Below are 10,406 nucleotides of genomic sequence, written 5' to 3'. Positions count from 1 at the left end.
TCTGAGATTATACCATTCTGACTTTATGTTTTGTAGAGCTTAAAGGTCCCTGGAAACCTACAGGGTACATTCTCTCACCCTCTGAGCTATGATCTTCATAATAATAATAATTCTTAAAAGACCTAACACAGCGATTCATTTAGTTCATCACTGAGTATTTATTGAGTACCTACTATGTGTTCACCGGGATACGAGGAGCTCTAAGAGAAATGACCGCATATTTTGACATACCGTATACTGGGTGCTAAGAGGCATTTTAATTGCATCATCTCATTGAATTCTCACAACGCATGGAAGTAGGTATTGTTATTCCATTCCACAGGCGAGGAAAGAGACTCAGAAAGTGCCATAACTTGTCCAAGGTCATTTGTAGTGTCGGGAGCCAGAACTCCAGTCCGGTCCTGCCTGACTGTGCCATCTGGGTCCTTCCCACTAGAATACAGTGGGGAGGAGACAAGGACACAGAGGATTAGTCAGTTGGCAGCAGATTACAAAGCCTGGACTGTGCACTTACAGCAGGTAGGGGTTGGGGAGGGAGGGTCTGATAGGAGGATTTCCTGGAGGAGGCAGCCCAGAGGCTCCGGTATAGGGACCTCAAGCCCAGGGCAGGGGTGGGAGAGACCGGGCCATGTGAAGGTGGCCCTGGGCAGGAATGGAGGAGACAGTGGCAGACACCATGCCCTGAGGCCGGCGGGGTGGGGCTTTGCGCTGAGGAGTGGGAAGCCAAGCAGGGCAGAGTTGCTGTCTGGACCTGATGGGGTGGCAGCAGGGAGTCACTCACTGAGTTTATGACCTGGGGCGGGAGAGGGAGAGGATGACTCAAAGCCTTGGCTGGAAGGAGCGGTGGGCGTGGCCTGGAGGTGGCAGGGGCCAGGCAGGTGCCTTTGCTGAAGGGTCCAACCCAGGGAAGGCTAGCCTTGCTCAACCCAGGGGAGAGGGTGGAGGGGGAAGGAGGGACACTACGAAGATGGAATCTTCAGGCTCTCATGGGGGAGCTGTGGGGAACAAAGCACAGGGAGGAGCGAATTCAATTATAGATTGCTTTAGAAGCTTCCCTCCGGGTCACAGCAAACTCTGTTCACAGCAGTTCCAGGTCTTCCTGTTGACTGTAGGATCAAGTCCCAGCCCCTCACCTGTTATTGTGAGGCACCTCGGAATCTGGCCTCAGTCTACCTTTTTGGGCTCCTTGCCCACTACTCTCCTCAATAAGTCCTCTGCGCCCCACAAACCCTTCTCCACCCACCCTCCAGTGCTGCCCAGCCTCCTCCACCCCCGCCCCACACTGGCAGCAGGACCCTCCCAGAAGACATGGCCCTTGGGGTCCAGTGATAGCTCTTCCAGCGTAGTCTTGAAAAGTGAACGTTTCATTGTTAGCTTCCGCTGTTGGTGTCTCTCTCTAATACCACCACTCTTTCTACAACAGTTGTCCCAACTGGGGACGTCATTTCACCTTTCTTGGGTTCCTCACCTGCAAAATGCAGCCAATAATGTCTCCCCCAGGGCGCGGTGGCTGGCACACGAAGCCCATCCTGACTGTTCCAGGCCTTTCCTCCAGCGGGGGGCGGGGGGAGGGCAGTGCCAGGGCTCCAGCTGAGAGAAGGGGGCCCCAGGGCAAGGAGGATGGGAGGACCCCAAAGATTCCTGCGGGACTCCGCGGTGGGGGAGGGGCTTCTTTATTCTCCTTATCCCTTGGGACATGTCTCAGACAGCATCACACTGAGAACATTTAGAAAGAAGGGGCACGCAGGCCGTCTGTAAAAAGCCACAGACAAATTTCTTTAGTAAATTCAGGACGGACTCCCTGGGGCACCGGGTCCCGCCCGCGCCGGCCCAAGTGCGGCACGTGCCGCGCAGCCCTCGGCTGTTTACCAGGCGCGTCTCGCGGACCGGTCCCTCCAGCACCTCTCGCGACCCCGCCAGCTCCCTCTCCTCACCTGCGCTTGGCAGAAGAGGACACCGGGGTTGCGGGAGGCGACGCGACTCTGCCGAAGGGACGGGGTGCGGGCGCCCAGGGCCCGCACTGCTTGGGGGAAGCGGTGGGAAGGACGAGTCGGTTGGAGACGGGAGGCGCGGGCCCCAGGTGCCCGGGGCGCGCGGGGGGATGGGGGCGGTTGCCCTCGGGCTGCGGCCGGCGCGGGGGGCGCAGGGGGTGCAGTCCCCGGCCCCTCCCCGCCGCTCCGAGCCCGCCCCTAAGGCGCGTCCCCGCGGGCGCGCGCTCCGGGCCCCGCGGCGGGTCGGGAGGCGCGCGCCCGCTCCCCAGGTCGGCCGTGCGCGCGCGCCCCTCCCCCGCCCGCGCGTGCCCGCGCGCTCCCCGGGTCCGCCGCGCGCGCGCCTCGCGTCGCTCCCCTCCCCGCCCCTCCCGTCGCCACCCCGCCCCCGGCCGGGTACCCTCGCCGGACCCGAGAGAGAGCGCCGCCGCCATCTTAGTTGCTGCCGCTGCCTCCAGCGAAGCGCTGCTCCGAGGCGGGGAGGGCGCCCGCGGCCCGAGCGCGCGGCCCAGCGTCTCGGCGGCGGCGGCGGCTGCTCCTCGGACCCCGGTGCTCGCCGCGCCGCGAAGCAGCCGGGCCCGGCCCGCGAGAGCCCCTCGGCGTCCTGCGCGCCTCCCTGCCGCTCCCGCGTCGGCCGGCCGCGGCGCCGGGAGTCCGAGCGATGCTGCACCGCCCTGCGCCCGCGCTGGCCCCGGCCGCCTGGCTGCTGCTGGCCGGGCTGCTGTGCGGTGGCGGGGTCTGGGCCGCGCGAGGTAAGCGGCGGGGCCGAGCCGGGCCGCGGGGTCGGGGCGCAGGGGCTCGGGTCTGAGCGCAGGGGTCGGGTCGGGGCGCAGGGGTTCGGGTCCGAGTGCGGGAGTCGGGTCGGGGCTCGGGCTCGGGCTGGGGTCGGGGTCCGAGTGCGGGAGTCGGGTCGGGCGCAGGGCTTCGGGTCTGAGTGCTGGGAGCCCGTCAGGGCGTGGGGTTCGGGGCTGGGCGCGCGGAGTCGGGCCGGGGCGCAGGAGACCGTGGGCGCGCGCTGCGGGCGCCCGGGGAAGCCAGGCTGGGTCCCAGGCGGGGCACCTCGGCTCTGGCCGCCCCGGTTGCGGCCCGAAGTGGTGGTTGCGCTGATTTGGGGGGTACGTGCAGACGGGCCGAGGGGTCAGTCTGCCTTCCTCAGCGCACGCAGGCTGGGGACGCACCCCTGGGTGCGAAGCCGTGTACGTGTGCTGTGCGCTCCGATGTGCATCAGGCTGGGGGTGCACGCTCGGGTTTTGGTGTGTGCTTACATAAGCGCCCACTCCTCCGCATCCCTTCGCCGAGATCCCCGTTCTCTGCTGCTGCACCGCGGACACCGCGGCTGCGCCCCTCTCCGCCGCCTCCCAGGGCCTTGAAACGCCGTCTGTTTCCACGAGCAGACGCTGAAACTTCTTGCTCCCCTCCCACCTTTTCACCCAAAGGTGACATCCTAGTGGGGCTTGCGACTGTTGTCTCACCCCGCGTGGGAAATCTCCGTCCCCTCCGCGCTGGCGCCTGCCGTGGTGCGGTCAGTTTTTCTGACGGTGATTTAGATCGTGCGAGGGTTGGGTGGCCTCGACAGAAACGAGAAACCCCACTGATTTCCTTAGGATGCTAGGACCAAAATTGTTTTATGGTTAGGTGGCAAATAGTGTTTCTTGGCTAATTCATTACTGCCTCTTAACCTTCACCCACTTAATCTTCTGATATTGACTGGTCTTGCCAACGAAAAGCTTACGCATTGCAGATACTGTATATGCTTCCCAATGGGTCTTGAAATCGTAAACATTTTCCTTGGCCCCGGAGCAAAGGGGTCTGGATGTACTCTGTACAGCGCTTCAATCTATCCCTCTGATTTTTTTTTTTTTTAAATCAAATTTTGGGGACTAGGTTGATAGATGTCTGGGTGAAATGGCCATATTTAAATTTAGCAAGCTTTTAATAATTCTCGTTTTCTCCTCCTTGGCATGACATAAGGAGAGAAGTATGGTGTTCACGAATTAAAGGGCAGAAGAGGCAAATGCATCTTTTGTTCCATGTCCCTTTTCTCACACGGAGGATGATAAACTTTGAATACTTCTTTTATTTCATTTCTAACATTCTGTTGACTCAGTCACATTCAGCTCTTAGCCACTAAGTATCTAATGGCTCTCAATTTGGTTGTTAAAAGTTACATCAAGCTACGTTTGAAATGTTCTTCCCAGATGTAGGATGGAGGTCTGAAAGTCTAATATATCCAAGAGAAAAAAAATGTCAAAGTTTTGCTTCTCTTGGGGAAAACCCACACATTTTAAAAATATGTGCTTGGATTGGTATTTTTGGAACAGTTCGAATATATTTAGTCAGTGATAGCATTTCTTGCTAAAATTCATGTTTTCTTAAGTTTGCACGTTCACCTACATTTGCTATTCATTTAATTACTTTGGTTACTTAAACAGCATACATTGTAAGCACTGAATATCTTCGTTATGGTGGGCTGACAGAAATTTGATGTGAAAGATGTGTTGAGTATTCGAGTCATTCGTAATTTGCTAACTTTTTCTAAGCTTTTCTTTTGGTGCAGTTATATACTTCAAACTTCTTAGTCTTCAAATAAAAACATTTAGATGTCAGTGACTGTTGCTTTTTTTTCCTGCTTGCAAGTTAAAAAATGTCTCAGGTATTATATGAAGTGCTAATAAAACAATTTCATTTTGAAATAACACAAATGCATTTTATATATAAATATGCAATTTGTGGAGATACTTTCTATGGGCTTATTATTATTATTATTAGAGACAGAGTCTCACTCTGTTGCCCTGGTTAGAGTGCCGTGGCGTCAGCCTAGCCTACAGCAACCTCAAACTCCTAGGCTCAAGATCCTCCTGCCTCAGCCACCTTAGTAGCTGGGACTACAGGCATGTGCCACCATGCCCGCTAATTTTTTCTATATATATATATATATTTTTTTTAGTAGAGACAGGGTCTCATTCTTGAACCTCAGGCTGATCTTGAACTCCTGAGCTCAGACGATCTGCCCGTCTTGGCCCCCCAGAGTGCTAGGATCTATGGGCTTATTATAAAAGATCATTTCAGCTAATATCTGAATTTTTTTTTTATTGCTGCAAGACTGTATGGCATGAACTACTTCGTACTCTAGCTACTTTAATAATTGTTAATGAGAGATTATGTACAAACTGCTGGAGAGAGTGATAGATTTTCTAATATAAATTGCATTTTGACTATTATTTAGTTGTTTTGTAGAGACCCGCACATTTCACTTTAATTGTACCTATAGTTCTCAAAAAAAACATCAAGTAAACTGAAATATTAGGAAATATACCCTTGGCATGCCTTGGATGGTCAGCGTCTGCAGGCTACCTGTCTTCTCTCCCATCCTGGAGACCTGGAAATATGATCAGGAAATAGAAGATTGAAGGAGAGAAAATAGAAATTTTATATGAATATTTAAAAAGATGCAATCATATAGTGCATTTCAAAGCCAAATAATATCCACTGTTGTTTTTCTGTTTGTGTACAGACTTCTCAGAGAGACCTCTCCTTACCATACTGTCTGAAATCATCTCTCCCTGAACTCTTGAATCCTCTTTTCCCTGCTTCAGTGTTTCATTTTTCCATAGTGCTCATCCCATTCTAGCCCTGTTTAGTTATTCATGTTGTTTATTGTCTGTTACTCTCAGTAGAACATGTGCCCCAGGGTGGAAGGCTGTTTATTTCGAATATGTATCCTATGACCAGCACATGGTAGGCACACAATATTTGAGTGATCGATGGATGGATAAGTATTATTTCAGTTGAGACAGCATAGTATTTTTACATCTTAATTTTCACCTGACAGGTAAATGCTATATACTGAAAAAAAAAAGCATTGTAGACATGGAGTGTAAGAACTTAAATTCTGCAGTGTGGATATGGGAATTCATTAGTAGATACATTTTCAAGGATCCATTCTGTTGGTTGCCATGTTGGGGATATTAGATGATAAAAATCTGTCTCTGCCTTTGAAGGCTGTAGCTCTGTGACTACCATTGGGTCTATTTAAGAAAATACTGTAATCCTCAGCTTTTGGGGGAAGATGGTTTTTTAACTTGTTACCTTGTTTTTCAGAAGCAACTATGAGGAAAAATGTCATTTGAATGTAGACTTGAATGTTACTCCTAGTCTAACATTTTTAATGCTGAAATTAAATAACATTTACTTCTCATGGAGGAGACCTATAACTTCTAAAGGAATAATATAATATTACTAATTCTGAGCATGTTCCAATTTAAGGGCTTTACCCCTTTTAATTGGAACCTTCAGTTAACCAGAATTCATCCTTTGGCTGTATACCTCTTTTAGGAGAAAATTCATAAAGCCAAGCAGTTCAAAGGGAAGGTGTAGGAGCTCATATCATACATTACCTATGAGAGTATTTGATTTTTAAGCCAAAAGGAGCTACTAATATTTCAGTTTTAGATAGGAGGAATATGGCCAATAAATGAAATTTTTATGAAATGTAAAATATAATTATTTCTGCATTGAAACTAGAAAATTCTGTAATTTCATAACACTAGTTTCACAACTTGGTTAAGCTTATTAAACCAAGTGCAAATGTTTAAAGTGAGGAAGCTGAGATAATTAAAATTTTAGAACATAGATAAAAAGGATTAAATTATTTTTATTATTGCTTTCTATGACTGGTAAGTGTAATTTCTTAGAGTTTTCATTTATAGGAATTGAAATAAAATAGAAGATCTGATTATCCTCAAAACTACCAAGACTCTTTTTCTCACGTGTCATGGTTGAAGTTTTATATCATTATAACTTGCTGTTTCTTTTTTTTTTTTTTTGAGACAGAGTCTCGCTTTGTTGCCCAGGCTAGAGTGAGTGCCGTGGCGTCAGCCTAGCTCACAGCAATCTCAAACTCCTGGGCTCAAGCAATCCTATTGCCTCAGCCTCCCGAGTAGCTGGGACTACAGGCATGTGCCACCATGCCCGGCTAATTTTTTTCTGTATATATTAGTTGGCCAATTAATTTCTTTCTATTTATAGTAGAGACGGGGTCTCGCTCTTGCTCAGGTTGGTTTCGAACTCCTGAACTCAAACGATCCGCCCGGCTCGGCCTCCCAGAGAGCTAGGATTACAGGCGTGAGCCACCGCGCCCGGCCTAACTTGCTGTTTCTGTGTTCTTGATTTGCTAGGAAAAGGGTTGCTTGAAGAAATGTATCTTTACAAATGAATGTTAAAATGTTGATTTGCTATAAAATACAGATTTTTAGTGGAGTTTTTAGTGGATTTTTAGTGGAATCCACCAGGAATATGGATTCATGATTGGTGGGAATGATTTATGCAATGTCATGGTCTTGCATTGTTTTTTAAAAAACCAGCAGCCTCAGAAGAAGCCCTGCAAAGGCCACTGATAGGGACCCTGAAAAGGTGACAGCCTCCCTTCCCTGGGTGTCAGACTGACACGGGGTACCCATCTTTTCCCGAAGACTCACCACCACGTAGGAACTGGAATGGTGCATCCAATTGTGTCTGATTTGATAGGTCCTTTCCCCCCTATGTTTTAGGCATATTTTTGCTCGTTTTCTCATTTAGCTTTAGGGCATTATTATTAGATCAAACATTTTCACAAGATCTGTTGCTAAGGGTTTTTTTTTTTTTAATTATTATTTTTAAAGTTTCTCGGCAGAGATTCAATCACTTCAAAGTAAACTGAATTTAGAATGGCTTAAAAACCTATAAAACGCATCTGAAAGTTAACTTCTTTCCATTCCAGAGCCCCAGTGAGAAGCATGTGGCAGCATCCTAGAGGAAGAATCATATTTTTCTCTTTTACCATTTTGGTCAGATGTGAATAATACCTTTCAGCCATCTGTTCTGGGCCAGTCTGATTCTCTTGTGACAAGAGCTTATGTTGAGCCTGCTACTTTTCAAGTCTACCTTGATCTGTACTTCCTTTAACTCATTGTCCAGGACAAAAGATTACCTTTTCTATTAATATATTCATTCTTTTTTTTTTTAAAAGCAGCTTTATTGAGATATAATTCATATATCACAAAATTCACCCTTTTAAGGGATATAATTCAGAGATTTTAGTATAGTCACAAAGTTGTACAACCATCACCACTATCTGATTTTAGAACATTTTCGTCACCCCAAATAGAAGCCTGTTAGCAGCCATTCCCCATCATCCTCTTCCCCGTCCCCTGGCAACTGCTAGTTTATGTCCTGTCTATGTATATACTTATTCTGGACGTGTCATATCAGTGGAATCATGCTGCATATGGCCTTTTGTGACTAGCTGCTTTCACTTTGTATGATGTTTTCAAGGTTCAGCCGTGTTGTAGCATGTATCAGAACTCGATCACTTTTCACGGATAAATAATATTCCCTTATATGGATATATCACATTTTGCTTATCTATTCATTAGTTGATGGACATTCTATTTCCACTTTGTAGCTGTTATGAAAACTGCTATGATCATTTGTGTACAGGATATTGTGTGGACCTATGTTTTCAGTTTTCTCGGGTATTAACCTATGAGTGGAATTGCTGGGTCTTATGGTAACTCTTACATTTTAACATTTTGAGGAACTAGCAGAGGTTTCCAAAGTGGCTCTCCATCCTGCACCCACTCTTGACCTCTGCAATCACTCACAGGGGCATCTTTCTAACCAAATACATATTTCATAGTTGTCTAGGAGTTTTCTCATTAGACTTAAAAAAAATTGTTGCTTTTTTTTTGAAGCAACTGTGAGATACTTTAGAAAAAATTTCATGTTTTTAATTCTATTTTTTTATTTGTCTTGAGAGATAGGGTCTTGCTCTGTTGCTCAGGCTGTAGTACGATGGTACAGTTATAGCTCACGGTAGCCTCAAACTCCTTACCTTAAGCAATCCTCCTGCCTCAGCCTCCCAAGTAACTTGGACTGAAATTTTTTTATTAAATTTAGCCTGGCTAAATTTTTTTTTTTTTTTTTTTTTTTGAGACAGAGTCTCACTTTGTTGTCCAGGCTAGAGTGAGTGCCGTGGCGTCAGCCTAGCTCACAGCAACCTCAAACTCCTGGGCTCAAGCGATCCTCCTGCCTCAGCCTCCCGAGTAGCTGGGACTACAGGCATGCGCCACCATGCCCGGCTAATTTTTTTTTTTTATATATATATCAGTTGGCCAATTAATTTCTTTCTATTTATAGTAGAGACGGGGTCTCGCTCTTGCTCAGGCTGGTTTTGAACTCCTGACCTTGAGCAATCCGCCCGCCTCGGCCTCCCAAGAGCTAGGATTACAGGCGTGAGCCACAGCGCCCGGCCTGGCTAAATTTTTTTATTCTTTGTAGAGACAGTGTCTCTGTGTTGCCCAGGTTGGTCTCAAACTCCTGACCTCCCATTGGACTTTTAAGTTGCTGTTTATTTTCCTATTCTAGGTGCAAACTGGCATTTCATCCGAACAATTCCTTCCTTTGCCGTTGTCTCCCATAGAATTTCTACCCAGGACTTCAGCCTTTTAGTTGAAAGGAACTTTGAAAGTTCTGTCCTCTATACTTAAGTAGCCTTCCCTGTGAAACAGACGTTCCTTTACGTGCCCCTTAGTGTTGATCATTCAGCTTCTCTGTGAACTTTACTTGTGCTGGGCACTTGCTGGCTCACAAAGCAGCCCTTTTCTTAAAAACACTGTTTGAGACTTCAGTCGGCTTCCCTTAGAACTGAATCTTATCACTCCTTGGTATCCAGCCCTGCAATTCTGTGTTTTACCACCTCCCACATTGAGCGGCTGGGAGCCTTTGGGGCCTAGAGCTTGATTTCTGGTGGATTTCTGAGGAATGTGCCAGCACAGTGCTGCAGACGCAGTGGCTGGGGGACACCCACCCAGCCACCACCTGCAGAGTAGATACCTGGGCCCTAGGAGCAGGGTGTAACTTCATGAAAGGGACTGGAAAAAACCCTAGAATTCTCAAACTACAACTGGTTTAGAAAATGACATTTCTAATCCTAGCACTCTGGGAGGCCGAGGTGGGCAGATCGTTTGAGCTCAGGAGTTCGAGACCAGCCTGAGCAAGAGCGAGACCCCTGTCTCTACTAAAAATAGAAAGAGTGAGACTCTGTCTCAAAAAAAATAAGCCTGGGCAACAAAGCAAGACTCTGTCTCCAAAATAAATAAATAAATAAATAATTAAAAAATTAAAAAAATAAAACTCAGTAAAAATAAATATCATCTTTGTTTATTTACTTAGAGTATGACAGACATATTCCGAGCTCTTCCTAATACAAAAATTTTTCTTATGTAGCACTTTCTTTTTAAGGACCACCTAGAAACAGTTGAATGTCATAAACTTATATTAAAGGAATGTAACTTTAGGATGGTACATATAAGGTTGCCTGTTAAGTGGCTTTAACACAATATAATTTGTGCCATCTGAAATGCAGAATCCAGTCGCATT

At 47.4% G+C, this 10,406-nt stretch overlaps 1 protein-coding gene and 1 long non-coding RNA gene across 5 annotated transcripts in view; one reads left to right on the top strand and one right to left on the bottom strand.

Annotated features, from left to right (window-relative positions):
- Positions 1 to 235: 235 nt before the first annotated feature.
- Positions 236 to 1,921, bottom strand: LOC105886065 (uncharacterized). Its single transcript, XR_001160935.2, has 2 exons — positions 1,469 to 1,921; positions 236 to 432 (listed from the first exon to the last, which is right to left on the bottom strand). It is a non-coding gene; the product is annotated as an uncharacterized LOC105886065 (long non-coding RNA).
- Positions 1,922 to 2,408: 487 nt separating this feature from the next.
- CLSTN1 (calsyntenin 1) overlaps positions 2,409 to 10,406 on the top strand; it is a 72,833-nt gene continuing 64,835 nt past the window's right edge. For 3 of the 4 annotated variants that reach the window (XM_075993848.1, XM_075993846.1, XM_075993841.1), the window contains exon 1: positions 2,409 to 2,740. In XM_075993848.1, coding sequence (XP_075849963.1) covers positions 2,650 to 2,740 — 91 coding nt within the window. In that variant the 5' untranslated portion in view covers positions 2,409 to 2,649. The remainder of the gene's footprint in view (positions 2,741 to 10,406) is intronic. The other variant, XM_020281818.2, reaches the window with a different exon arrangement.

The sequence above is a fragment of the Microcebus murinus genome, chromosome 2 (genome assembly GCF_040939455.1).
Source record: "Microcebus murinus isolate Inina chromosome 2, M.murinus_Inina_mat1.0, whole genome shotgun sequence".
In the NCBI taxonomy this organism is placed as follows: Eukaryota; Metazoa; Chordata; class Mammalia; order Primates; family Cheirogaleidae; genus Microcebus; species Microcebus murinus.
The sequence above is the reverse complement of the archived record's forward strand: the minus strand, read 5'-3'. Positions and strand labels throughout refer to the sequence as shown.